The 14,673-nt window shown below is 36.6% G+C and overlaps 1 protein-coding gene and 2 long non-coding RNA genes across 6 annotated transcripts; 1 reads left to right on the plus strand and 2 right to left on the minus strand.

Moving 5' to 3' along the window:
• Positions 1-1,498: 1,498 nt before the first annotated feature.
• On the minus strand, positions 1,499-6,044 carry LOC133879417 (uncharacterized). Of its 4 annotated transcripts, XR_009902076.1 has the most exons (11): positions 5,272-6,040; positions 4,944-5,158; positions 4,327-4,389; positions 4,116-4,210; positions 3,701-4,006; positions 3,405-3,502; positions 2,827-3,173; positions 2,652-2,712; positions 2,432-2,526; positions 2,257-2,345; positions 1,499-1,912 (listed from the first exon to the last, which is right to left on the minus strand). It is a non-coding gene; the product is annotated as an uncharacterized LOC133879417 (long non-coding RNA). The 4 variants fall into 4 exon arrangements; XR_009902074.1 differs by lacking the exon at positions 2,827-3,173 and having other exon boundaries at positions 5,272-6,022; XR_009902077.1 differs by lacking the exons at positions 3,701-4,006; positions 4,116-4,210 and having other exon boundaries at positions 5,272-6,044.
• A 338-nt stretch (positions 6,045-6,382) lies between these two features.
• LOC133880395 (uncharacterized) lies at positions 6,383-9,971 on the minus strand. Its single transcript, XR_009902259.1, has 3 exons — positions 9,674-9,971; positions 7,939-8,011; positions 6,383-6,641 (listed from the first exon to the last, which is right to left on the minus strand). It is a non-coding gene; the product is annotated as an uncharacterized LOC133880395 (long non-coding RNA).
• Positions 9,972-10,516: 545 nt separating this feature from the next.
• LOC133879249 (uncharacterized) lies at positions 10,517-13,103 on the plus strand. Its single transcript, XM_062317778.1, has 2 exons — positions 10,517-11,954; positions 12,070-13,103. Exons 1-2 carry the CDS (start codon positions 10,517-10,519, stop codon positions 13,101-13,103), a joined length of 2,472 nt encoding a protein of 823 aa, XP_062173762.1.
• The last annotated feature ends 1,570 nt before the right edge of the window (positions 13,104-14,673 follow it).

The raw sequence follows: 14,673 nt of genomic DNA on the forward strand, positions 1-14,673 counted from the left end.
ATGATTCACTGAATTTTTACCCAACTCCTATCCATGATCTCATTTTTCTAAGTTAACTACGTAACTTATAAATTCATTTCATGCATTTTGATAACATGTTTCAACTATTTTATGCGACCCAATTTCTAGGTCACTGCATCAAAGAGACGTATTGGGTCTCACTCGTAATTTAAACATCTTGATGATTCCTATTTTAACCCTTCTCATTCTTAAATTTTCACTCGGTGATATTTCTCCTACACCATTGAATTTTAAGCAGCTCTAAACCTTTGATGATGTATAAAAATTAATAATTGATTTATAACTAAGAAAGCTTTAAGCCAAAAGCTGTTTTTTAATTTTTTAAAGAAGAAGCATCTCCTGGAAAGTGAAAGAAAACGCATTTTGGGAGGAAAAAAATATTTCAGCTGGTTTTTTTGGTAACATTACTTTTGTTTAGTAGATGGCATTTTCCAATTTGTTCAATGGAAGAAAGGGCCTGAATTTTGTAATTTTAGACTATATATAGTTTTTTTCTTTTTTCTTTTTCGCTTTTGAATTTGTAGGGAATCTTTATTCATATGATACTATGCTAAATTATTACTTATCCCAAAAGCTTAAACTGATAGGAATCAATGAAATTAATCATTTAATTTATATTCTAACAGGTATCAATGATTATTTGGGGGTTGCACCCACAATACATGATATGCTGTTTGTTTGACGCATTCGGACTCCAAGAATTGTTTTTCGAGTCCCTGTCATTGTCCTTTTCTTTTTTCTTCTTTTTTTTTTTTTAAAAAAAAAAAAAAGCAAAAGTTAAATATTGAGTTAGAGTGAAATTTTGGAATTGCATCGAGAGCTTCAGCAATTTAGATAATACATTGTGAGAGTTTATATGAAATATGTCCGTCCAAATACTTTTTGGACTGTCTAACCACCTATTAAGATAGGTTGGTTCCATATTGCTCTCTCACATGTACTGTCCAAATTATTGAAAATCATATGAATTAGTCCACAAAGAGGACAACTGCATGACCTACCTGTCTCGGACAGATGAGTGCAGTCAATTTGTTTGGAATAAGTGAGTGGTTCTGTACATGCTCTTTGTAAGACCGGTTGAATTTCATGCAATTTAAGAAGTGAATTATTGTTTGTATTTTTTTCCTACCATTTATATGGATAATGGAGTGGGAGAAATGAGACCCAAAATTCGGAGTAGAGATTATTAGATCATGCGACGATGTATTGAGAGTTGTGTATACTTTGTTGATAGATTATAGATAAAGTCGTGATAGATAGGACACGTTTTCCATTTCAATCTTTGGATAGTGGTCAACTTTCAGGAAATTGAAAGATAAATTAAGTATGGATTTTGAGTTAGAAGAAGAAGATTGTGTGAATGATTGTTGGGTGGATTGCAAGAAATTAAAAGATACCAAAAAATCAATCACACAAGACACCAAGATTTAAGTGGTTCAGCTTAACAAGCCTACATCCACTGGTGGAAACAACCCGAAGAAAATTCACTATTAAAAGACGGAGTACAAAATAATAAAAAGAAAATCACTTAGAATCCAAAGCCCCAATACACCGAAATCTCATTATCACACAATAGAGATTATTCTCCAAAAGAAAGAAATACAAACTCTTCTTTTGCTGAAAACAAATGAAGGTTGGTCTCTATTTTCTCACTTTAGTACCCTTTTATTTGTCTCTCTTGCTAGAAATCAAACCAAAACCCACACAAGGACTTACAAATCCAGCGGGGCCCACCTCCTTAAATGAGGGAGAAATTCATACCACGTCAACAAGGCTGAGAATAGACGACGAATGTGTAAGAATTAAGGATGATTCTGATATAGGGTAAGCTTCCACCTCTTGGAGAACTTCAAAGGGTCCTTAGATGACAAACGATATAAAATTTCCATTTCTGTCAATGATATGAACAAATGAGTGTTAGGAATAAAATGAACTATCATATCAATATACAAAATTATGGACATGTAGCACCTAGCTTAAGCAAAGAGAGACAACCTTTTTATCTTGTTTCTTTTCGGATATCAATGTATTACCACAACACGTTTGTCAAACGATTTTTGAACTTAATAGAAGAGCAAGTATCTAGTAGTTTCCTATGAGAAACTAAGGAAAGAGACAGTACATAGTTTGAACTAATGGAAAGAGACAGTGCATGGTTTTCTAAGAAATCGTTGTTTTTGAAATATTGAAAGAAAAACTAACAGCAAAACAAAGAAAGCACCATTGGAAACAAACCTGCATTGTTTAATGAACAGATAATCTGTTAACAGTTTTGCATCAAAACCTGCAACAGTTGGCGCAGTGCAAGCTGGATATGAGGCACCCTGTCATTTTAGTTACCAAAAATCATTAACCATCCTAACAGGGATCATTCAATAGCCACAAAAAATCCTCTGCTTCCAATGATTACCTTTTCCCACATAGCAACTATCAGAAGAAAAGGTAGTGATTGGTAATTCAAAGCCTACACTTCAGCAAATCTAAAGTTCCAAAATTTCTCATGATCTTGATTTAGCACCACAGAACAAGTTCAACAGGTTGCCACAGAACAAGTTCAGTAACGGAAATGTCTGAATCAAAAAATAAATAACAATGCATTAATAGTAGATTAAAATAGAGAAAATCCACACCTGTGTATATGCAAGCCTCGACTTTGTGTATTCATAACCAAGCTCTTCCATCTCCTACATTCTGTCAATTAAATAATTTCCATACAGTTAACCAATCAAAATGGAAAACAATTAGACAGAGATAAACCAAAGATAAACTTATAAGAGAGACAAAACATTAGAAAAAGGCAGGTACCTAAGTGGGGATTCCTACTATAATTTTAGCTCATTCAAATATTCAATCAATTCATCATCAATCATTATTAGATGGACATGAGCAGTCTTGCACCATTCTCTTCCTTTTTTTCTATGATACTATTTCTTTAACAAAGGACATTTGCTGATCAATAGAATAGAAACGAAGGCAAGTAGCCCCTCTTCTGGCATGTACTAGAGAACAGGGCAGTTATAGATCCATTATTCTTCCAGAGATGTCAGCGGTTGAAGCCCCTTCTTGTCCAAAGATTTTATGTTTGGAAAATTAGAGATTTTAAGAACGGAGAACGGTCAAGTAATGGAAGAACTTCCAAGTAGTTAAGCACTCTGTTTCATAAAAATAAACAATAATTTGCTCATGATCCAATTGGAAGCTGCACTGGTCCCTACTAAATCAGATTTGATATATATATGTTACAATTTTCCAATAAAAAATAAAAAATCCTACAAACTTTATTAAAAAGAAAAACAATTCATGGGCATGAATATGACGAATATAAAAGTGACCAGTTTGAGAAAATCTGAACCCAGTATTAGGTGCTGGAAATTTTGGCTGACCTTTTTGCATTCAAGGAGCAAATACAACATATTCTATATGTCCGTCTCTGTGTCTTGTACTCTTTATCTGAGCTCTTCAATCTTCTATATTTTGTTGTCTGAAAATTTTCCATACAATCAATATTAGAAAAACTCAAATTAGTTAGTGATAAAACAAAGAGAAATTTATCAGACGATAAAAATATTAGAAAACCATATGTATGAAAGAATTTGAGAAAGTTATTACAAGAAGCAAGAGGATCATATTCATAATTAGCTGATTGAAAAGAGCAATTACATAAGTGTAAAAGTTGAACCTATTGTTGTCGCCTTTGAGATGATGTGCATGCATTATAACAGAAAATGGGACTCTTGCAAGGATTTTAGCTCATCCAATATATTCACCATGAATCAGTATGTGATCGACGTTAGGAATCTTTCGCCGTTCTTTTTTGTTTCTTGGTTTGCCACTGTTTCCTCGACAAAAGGCATTTGTTGATTTCTACTATAAAAAGGGAGGCAAGCAACCCTTCGTCTTAAGAGGAAAATCCCAAATGGGAAGGAGATTGGCCAGAAGCACCAAAAGATTTTCAATTCTAAGCATATGACAATGGAAGGTGACCCTACAAAAGAACCCACAAGGAATTGAGGAAAGACAGTGGAATTGAGATTTGCAGAAACACAAATCACTGAAATAAACATTTTGATTGTTTCGATTGAAAGCCGACTTACAGGAAGAACTAAAAAGTGGCAAAGCACTTTGTTCCATGAAGGATTAATTTTATTGACAATTAGCCCCTATAATCCAATTGAAAACAACACCATTCCTAGAGATGAACAAAAATCTTATGTTACAATTAGCCCATAGTGCAATTGATCAAAACCATATTGATTCTATGAGATGAACACTTCTTTTTTAATGGACGCTAAGGGACATACATACCAGAAAACACTAACTTTTAGAGCATCAATATTTTGCTTCGATGGTATTACACCCATGTTGTACCTGTCATTGACAAAAACACACACGAGTAAATATATAATAACTCTTCAACAATGAATGACAGTTGAAATGAAAACAGTTTTACCGGCCAAATAAGGATTTAGTTTTCACTGCCCTCTTACATACCATACCCTTAGAACAAACATAAAAATAGTCTAAAAGACCCGAAATATTCGTATGGGAGTTCAATAACTTTTCTGCCTTTTAAGATTGCTAAGATTGCCTTTTAAGACTCTTCTTACCGGGAAAGAGTCTTCATTTTGGCTAGAGCTCATTCGCAGATTAGATGAAATGAATTGCATTTACTGGTGTTTGATATTGATATTTTGAAATTTAAAATTAAATGAAATGAATTTCAAAATTCAAAATTCAAAATTAAATGAAATGAATTGCATTTACTGGTGTTTGATTGTGATATTATGAATTTCACACGTTCTTGCACATTCCAGATATAACTAAATTAGATCAATACATATGCTGCGATTTAGCCAATATAAAAGAGACACAATTTGAGAAAAATTGAACAAAATATTTAGAAAATAGATTAATTAGCTAACCTTCAAGAGTTCATGCCTCGCAGGATCACAAATTCTATTTGCTTCTCGTAATTGTAACCCAAGCTCTTTGCTGTTCGTTTCCTTTCTTCAACTTAGGGCATTTGTTGATCCATATAGAAGAAAGGGAGGCACGCAACTTAAGAAGAAAATTCAACTGGGGCGGGCAGTAGCGAAAAATTTTCAATTCTAAGCATATATAACAATGGAAGGTGAACCTGCAAAAGAACCCACAAGGAATTGAGGAAAATATCTTATATTAGAAATCCATATATATTAAAGAAATTAAGAAAGTCACTACGAGAAGGAAGAGGATCATATTTACAATTACCTAAGTGAATATGTTGTTGCCGCCTTCGAGATGATGTGCATGTATAATTCCGAGGCTTTTGGCTCATTCAATATATTCTTCATCATCAATCAATATGTGATCGACGTCCGGAATGTTTCGCCGCTCTTTTTTTTTTCTTGCTTTGCCACCGTTTCCTCAACAAAGGGCATCTAATGATCTCTATTATTGAAAGGGAGGTAGGCAACCCCTCTTTTGGAATGTACTCGAGCTTGGGGCAGTTCATGACCAACAATTGTTGAAGAGAGGTGAGGTCTTGAAGCCCTTTGTTGTCCAAAGATTTCATATTTGGAAATCCAGAGATACGAAGGTCAGGCAGACAAGAAGGCAGCAACCCTGGCTCTGGAAAGGACTCCACGTCTTCATTTGTGCAACTGACTATAAGAGATAGGAGTTTTGGCAAACCCCATCCCGCCCGTCTGGCAAAGAGTTTGTCACATGTCCAGACTTTCATATATTTAACATTGGAAGGCAAGCCTCCTTCAGGAAACAACTCAATTCTTGGACATAAACTAATTTGAAAAGAATTAAGAGAAGGAAGGAGTACATGCATCTTCTCTGGCAGAGACATCAGACTCTCACAATTGGAGACCGAAAAGGATGAAAGGTCGGGGGCACGAATTCCTCCTTTTGGAAAAGATACAAAATTGGGGCAATCCCTAATGTAAATACGACGCAAGGCCATTAAATCATGTCCATGTTGTTCAGAAACTGTTAAAGATTCTATATTCTTACAATTCCAGATATCTAAATTATAAAGCTCTGGGAATAAATCTAAAGAAAATGACTTGAGGGAATCACAACCGTCCAGCCGCAATGTTTCAAGGGATACAAAGTGTGAGTGTGTTGGGAGCTCTAACTTCATACAGTTTGAGATTTCTAACGATTGAAGACTGTGACGACCCGTTTTTTTTTTTTTTTTTTTTTTTATACAAAACGTAAAACGAGTCATCACAGTGGCACGACTATGTGTCGCTCAGCCAACATATGACACATGCCCCATAACATGTACCTGATAATCAGAGTATAACATACATCTATCTATGCAGCGGAAAACATAAATCTAAATAGCGAAAATTACAACTCATACATCTATCACAAATTAATTATAGCATTGAGCCATTTAACATCTATCTGTTTAAGTCTTATTAACACAATATTTACATAACAATAATGGCTTAACAAAGAATAAGTGACACAAACGTCACAAGCCATACCAATCCTATGAAATAGTGGACAACCCGTGGTCCGACAATTACAACTGTCGCGGAGAGCTTCAGTCATAATATCCCAAGCATACTGCTACCGACCCATCGACTATACCGAAGTACCTACAGCCAAAGAAACATCATCTACACGGTTGTGGTGGTATCCACATCCGCATAGGTGAAATAATGAGTTCACCGCCTTAGTATACCTCATACTAAGACCTCAGTGGTATAAGACTAACTGAGTTTTCACAAAGAACCAACCCTTATTTTATTTTTAGTCGTGCGAGCACTATATTAGCCACAATTTACCAATAGTTAATGCAGCAAACACCGACTATTTAGAAAACATTTAAAACATACTATATAGTTGTGAACATATGTAGAAGTTCCAATCTACTGCTTGGAAGACTCTACATATAGACCCCTCTATAATAATACTTTTCACCGGTCGCTTGGACATATGTGCACACGATTACTCCATCACAGATATCACGTATACACATAAGTCTTAAGAAAAGAACATGGCATCTTACTCTTCCGTACTAGGACAACATCCGTCAACAAAACACTCGCAACACCATCTCTAATCGTATTTCAGCTTCGTGCCTTGAACGTCAGTAGATCATGAGAGCACTAGAGCTAAACTCAATCATGCTAACACGTCTTTCCTGAAGAACAAGAACAGTCAACCTTTCTACTCATAGACATGCCATTACTCGCACTCGGGCAATCATGTATCCATGTACTTTCAAGTTCAATGTATGACCTTAACACATGACTATCCGATAGAAATATACATAAGCGCTTTTCATTTAAGACACTTATGCATACCAACACGTCTAGTAAAATCTACTCATAACATAAAAACATCACTCATTAAACAATGCTATATATGATATGCATGACTGGGTCTACTGGGGCTTCGGTCCCCCACGATGCTGATAACTGCTGTTTTACTGTGTATCCTGTTCCTTTACTGCTGTACTACTGTTGATGTATGCTTTATACTACATGCTCAATGTTCCGTGCTTGACCAGTATATATTTCACTACTGTATCATGCTCAAATCATGCAGTTGTTAAATCACATCCTTTTAAAACTAAACAAATCCAGCATTTTACCCAACACTTTGAAATCATTCAAAACTTAGTTTCTTTATCAAATCTACGCAGTTTCAACATGACATGTTCTCAAACAATTTGCATAATTTAAATCTCAACCGCAGAACTTAACACTTTAAATCTATTCAATACTTTTCACTCATACACTATCTCTTTAACATCATTGATATAGTTTAAACATAATCAAAACTAAACAAATCATCTCAAAGCATATACATTTCATCATATGGTTGGTTCGGTTTCATAAACAATATATATATTTTTATCAATCCAATACATATAAAAATATATACTTTCTCAGTGAGTGGAATACCCACCTTGGCTGCATTGGACTCATGACTCGAACTCTACATTGGAGAACCCGTTGAAGTCTCCAACTATGACACGATCCTGCAAACATTGGTAACATTAGACTATGCTATTGAACTCTATACTCTATGACACATAAACTACCCGCATGCTCACACGTCACGTCACTCGCTTCTAAAGCTAGCTAAACACCTTAAGTTATTATTAGATTAGTCACTAGTTATAGGTTTACGTCTTATCTTGTTTATTTATTATTACTATATCTTATTGTCATTGTTAACCACATATACTTAACACATTTACATGCATATGTATGTTTATGTATACACACATACACGTACACGTACAATGCTTATCAAGCTAAGCATAGCTTTATAACACACTTAAGTATTTTATAATACATAGACAAACACTAATTACCTAATTATATTACTAAATGAACCCAGAGCCTATTTATGCATTCCTACCACACACACACACACACACACACACACAACACTAATTACCTAATTATATTACTAAATGAACCCAGAGCCTATTTATGCATTCCCACACACACACATATATATACACACTTATTGACTTAAGATTATTAAGATAATTTACAACTCTTGTTCTTCTAGTCTTAACCGTTACACTTAATACTTTTACTCATATTAGTTTCTAACCATCCGAGTAGTTTAGGTTTAGGACTTAATTGGATTAAATTACAAATCCCTTGTCATCTCCATCTTTAACTATTTATTATTTTGTTATATAAACACATAAGGAATTAGGTTATAGAACCATAACCATATTCCAAAGCTCCAAGTGAACGCCTAAGCCCCACATCATCACTCTACATAATTAAGCTAAGCCAAAGAATCAAAACTTAAACAAATATCCCAAATGGTCCGTTGCAAAGAATCCAACTATAATCGATTCAAATTTATCCAACATATACTCAAAATCTTCATTTTACATATTAAGACCAACTTCTCTCACAAGTGGAAATATCCTCATACCTTCTACCAAAATCTCATAACAATAATCATCAACAAACCACCATTTACCGTCAAAATTCTATATACCTCATAACCCAATGTTCACCAAAGCCTAACATCAATTCTTAATCAACATACCCATACAAGCATAACAAGGAATCCAACCATTAATTAACTAGACCTATACATAGTTACATACTTAGGTTTACAATTAAAATCTCCAATTTATACAAATTATTTATATTAGAACCTAACCCCATTAATACCTATTTTTCATAAAAGTCATAGATAATTTAGGATTAAATAACACTCTAAATGTAATTAATCTACTAATTAACAATTTAGAGTTTTAAACACCTCAAAGCCTTAAATTAATTCAACCCATCAAGCTTAGGGATTCTTACATACTCTTTAATAACAAAATACACTCCTCAAAGTTCCAACTAAACATCATCAAAAAACCTCCCTAAACTACCACCAAAACCATCCATTAACACAACCAATACTCCATAAATCCACATACATATATTCAGCCATCCTCTCCAAAATTCACTATAAAACCCTAGGTTTTCATCTCAAACCAAAACCCCAAATCAAACTATTTTTGCTTAGCATAAACCCTAATTTACAAGCACAATCAATAACCCATAAAACTCTAAGATTTCAACCTAAATCAACCCAAAAGGAAACCCATCCAGTTTATAGAAAAATAAGGGAAATGGAGGTGGAATCAAAGACAAGAAAGAAGAGGAAACCTTACCCATAAATCTGGAATTCTAAGCCACCTAAATCTGGAAATCCCCACCGATTTTCGTTGGAAATCACATCACATCGCCAGAGATCGTGTCTCCAAGGTTCACCGGTGACGACGCACCGGAAGTCGCGCCCTCAGCCCCGCCGACGTCGTCTGGTTCTACCGTTGTTGACCCACTAGTCGGGTCCCACTCGGGTGTTCACCAGCTGAGCCAAAGAGAAGAGGAATGGTAACGCACGGGGAGAGAAAGAAGAAAGAAGGGAAAAGAAAGAAAGGGGAAGGACTGATCTGTGCGGGAGAACAAAGAGGATGTAATGGGGGAGTTTTGGGATGACAAATGGAGAGGATGGTATCTGGAAGCTCATGGAAGAGAGACTTTGAGATTTGCGGAAGTGGTCTTGTCTTCTATTGGGTGCTGGGCTCGAGGTGAGCTGGAGCAGACAAATGAGGGTGAGCTGGCTTTGTCTGTCGGTTGAAGAGTTTATGGTAATTGTATTTCTTTTCAGTTGTAAGCATAGAGGCTTTTTGTTAGTAGTTGGGTCAAGTTGTAAGAATTAGTTGACGCTGGTGGTTTGGGTTGTTAGTGGTTAAGTTTGTAATCCACTATATAGCCCAAAGCCCAGGAGTATTGAAAAGTCATGTTCATTGTTGTAAACAGTTTCTTGAGTTTAAGCTTTCTCTAATAAAGCATGGAGGTTCTGGAACCCTCGAAGGTCCAGCTTGCAATTATCATCTTCCACCTCTATTCTCTTCCATAACGCTATCCTTTCTTTACATTTAGCATTACAGAATATATACAGAAAATATAAATACATTACAAGTGGTATCAGTGAGTCTACGATCCTCTAAATGGCGGATGGAACAAGAGTTTCACAGTTGGCAGAATCGGTGAAGGCAAATCAGGAGCAGCTGAAGCAGATTCAGTGCCAATTTCAGGATGTGAACGAGTCTACTTTGGAGTTTCGGAAGGAGGTTCAGAGTTCCCAATCTCAGATGGAGTCACGGTTGGAGGCTCGGTTTGCGGAAGATTTACAGTTGCAGTTCAGAGCATTCGTGGAGGAAATCAAGAAAATGGTAAAGTTTAAATCCCCTGTTGTTCATGATAATGAAATGAGTAGAAATAATGACGATTTGTATAATCATGATAGTTCGGGTAGTGGGAGTAGGAACGCTCAACCCTGTCAGCTACGTTTGGACCTTCCCACTTTTGATGGTGAGGATCCATCCAATTGGGTGTATAAGGCCAACCAGTATTTTGAATTTTACCAAGTCCCTGAGAATCGCAAAGTTAAAGTTGCTTCTTTCTATTTACAAGGAGATGCTTTAGTTTGGTTTCAAGATGGGGAGGATAATGGTCTTTTTCCTTATTGGGACGTGTTTGTTAGGGAATTACAGACTCGTTTTGGTCCCTCAGCTTATGATGATCCAATGGAGGCTATGATGAGGCTTAAGCAGTCTACAACTGTCACAGCTTATAAAACTCAGTTTGAATCATTGTCCAATCGTTTAAGAGGAGGAGTCTCTTACCAGAATAAAATCAGTTGTTTTTTAAGTGGGTTGAAGGATGAGATTAGGCTACCGGTTAGAATGTTGAATCCTGACAGCCTCAATACAGCTTTTTCATTGGCTAAAATCCAGGAAGAATTCATGAATTCTACCAGGAAACCCTATAAGAGTGCAAGAAATTCTTATGGGTTTAGTAAACAATCCGAATGTGGTAATTCTAGTGGGTCTAGCCCATTGTTGGCAGGTCAGACTACTTCTTCTAATTCTGTCCAGCCTAAGTCTTTGCCTACCCAAAGAATTTCTAGGGCCCAAATGAGGGAAAGAAGGGAGAAAGGATTGTGCTATTATTGTGATGATAAGTATAGCCAATCCCATGTCTGCAAAACCCTTAGAATTTTCTTAATTCAAGGAATGGAGTGGGAACAGGATATGGCAGATAATTCTGTTTGTATTGAAGAAGAAGGGATAGAGGAATTAGGAGTGAACTTACCAGAAATTTCTTTACATACGATTTCTGGTACTCCAACTCCTCACACAATGAGAGTAGTAGGTTTCATTCGGGGGCAAATGGTAGTCATTCTAATTGACTCAGGCAGCACCCACAACTTCTTAGATCCCTCGATTATCAAGAAAACTCAGCTGTCGATTATGTCACATACAAGAATTACAATTAAAGTGGCTAATGGAGATACAATTCAGAGTGAGGGGCAGTGTAGTGATGTTTCTTTGAAGGTTCAGGGGGTCATCTTAACTACAGAATTTTATATTCTATCCTTGGGAGGTTGTGATATGGTGTTAGGAGTACAATGGCTTCGGACATTAGGACTGATCATTTGGGATTTTCTGCAGTTGACCTTGAGGTTTACTCTTTTTTGGGAAACCTATAATTCTCACAGGGTTGAATTCAGCTGGTCTTACAGTGGAGGATAGTCCTAAATTCTTTAAAAATGCTTCTGTTTCAGCTAAGGGGTTAGTCTTGCAGATGTTACCTCATTTTCAGGCATTATCTTTAACTGATATACATGAGGATTTACAAGCCTTAATTACAGAGTTTGGTATGGTGTTTGAAGAGCCAAAGGGGTTACCACCTCAGAGGTCTCATGATCATCAGATTTTGCTTAAGGAAGGTACTAAGCCTGTTTGTTTCAGGCCATATCGTTATCCCTATTACCAGAAAACTGAAATTGAGAAGATTGTGAAAGAGTTGCTGCAAACAGGGGTAATTAGACATAGCCAAAGTCCTTTTTCGTCCCCAGTTTTGTTGGTAAGAAAAGCGGACGGTAGTTGGCGAATGTGCATGGACTATAGGTCCTTAAATCAGGAAACTATTAAAGATAAGTTTCCTATACCAGTGATTGATGAATTATTGGATGAGTTATTTGGAGCTAAGGTGTTCTCTAAACTGGACTTAAGGTTCGGTTACCATCAAATCAGGGTCAAGACTGAAGATATTCCGAAGACGGCTTTTCGGACACACGAGGGTCATTATGAATTCCTTGTGATGCCCTTTGGCCTTACAAATGCTCCATCAACTTTCCAAGGGTTGATGAATTCGGTTTTTAGACCATTTTTGAGGAGATTTGTTTTGGTTTTTTTTGATGACATCTTGGTTTATAGCCAAGATATGGAGACTCATTTGTTGCATGTGAGAGAGGTGTTGCAAACCCTTAAACAGCATCAATTATATGCTAAGCAATCCAAGTGTAGGTTTGGAGTTGCTGAAATTGAGTACCTTGGGCATTTAATCTCAGAAAAGGGGGTTCGAGCTGATCCTATGAAGATTCAAGCCATGCTTAACTGGTCTATTCCTTCAACCATTAAATCTTTGAGGGGTTTTGTGGGATTAACTGGATATTACCGCAAGTTTATTCGGGGGTATGGAATGATAGCAGCTCCTTTAACCCAACTTTTGAAGAAGAATTCTTTTTAGTGGTCTACACAAGCTACTGAAGCTTTCAATCAACTTAAACTGGCTGTGACGAGTCCGCCAGTGTTAAGGCTGCCGGATTTTACACTTCCTTTTGTTATTGAATGTGATGCAAGTGGTACTGGGTTGGGAGCAGTGTTAATGCAGCAGGGGCAGCCTATTGCTTTTTTCAGCCAAGCTTTGAAGGGTTGGGCACTTTTTTATTCTACTTATGAAAAGGAGCTCTTATCATTGGTTTCAGCAATGCAGAGGTGGCGACCCTATTTACTTGGGCAGACTTTTAAAGTAAAAACTGATCATCAGTCTTTAAAATTCTTGCTCGAACAGAAAGTGGGCACAGTGTCTCAACAGCGTTGGATTACAAAGCTGTTGGGATATGATTTTACAATTGAATATAAGAAAGGGACAGAAAATAAGGTGGCTGATGCCCTTTCCAGGCAATTTAAAGAGTTACATGAAGAGGGTCATTTAAGTGTCTCTTTAATCTCATTTCCTACTCCTACTTGGGTAGAGGACTTGAAGTCTAGTTATATGTCTGATCCTTCTACGAAAGAGCTGTTGATCAACTTACAGCAAGGGCAGGGGTATCCTAAGGGTTATTCTCTCCAGCAGGGGCTTATTCTGTACAAGGGCAGATTGTTTATTGTTAAAAATTCTGATTTCAAGGCTCAGATCTTACAGTATCTTCATTCAAATCCCAGTGCAGGCCATTCGGGTTATCATAAGACTGTACAGAGGGCTATATCAGATTTTTTCTGGAAAGGTATGAGGAAGGATATCAAACAATTAGTGCAGGAGTGCACAGTGTGCTAGGAAAGTAAGAGTGAACTTATTCATCCTCCAGGGTTGTTGCAACCTTTACCGGTGCCCTTACAGATATGGAATGATATTTCCATGGACTTTATTGAAGGATTGCCGACTTCAAAAGGGTTTAATGTAATTTTGGTAGTCATTGATCGACTTACTAAATATGGGCATTTTATTGCTCTTTCACACCCTTATACAGCTTCTATTGTGGCCCATTTGTTCTTTTCTAATGTTGTGAAGTTGCATGGGATACCTAAGACGATTGTCTCGGATAGAGATCCCATCTTTTCTAGTACTTTTTGGCAGGAGCTTTTTCGGCTGCAAGGAGTTAATCTGGCCTATAGTTCAGCTTATCATCCTCAATTGGATGGTCAGTCAGAGGCTTTGAATAAGTGTTTGGAAGGGTACTTAAGATGCTATGCAGGTTGTAAGCCTAAGGAGTGGAGTTTTTGGCTTCCGTTAGCTGAATGGTGGTATAATACCAGCCATCACGCTTCTTCTAGGATGACTCCTTTTGAAGCACTCTATGGTATTCTTCCTCCTACATTAATGTCCTATGTTCCAGGGTTGGCTCACAATAATGCAGTAGATGACCATTTACAGAATAAGAATCAATTAATCAATACCCTACGAGACAATTTGCATTTGGCTCAGAACAGAATGAAAACACAAGCAGATAGATGCAGAACTGAGAGGGAATTTCAAATAAGTGATTGGGTTTACCTGCGACTTTAGCCTTATAGGCAGAAAACTGTGGCTATGCGGA

Source organism: Alnus glutinosa, chromosome 10, assembly GCF_958979055.1.
Source record: "Alnus glutinosa chromosome 10, dhAlnGlut1.1, whole genome shotgun sequence".
NCBI classification, from domain to species: Eukaryota; Viridiplantae; Streptophyta; class Magnoliopsida; order Fagales; family Betulaceae; genus Alnus; species Alnus glutinosa.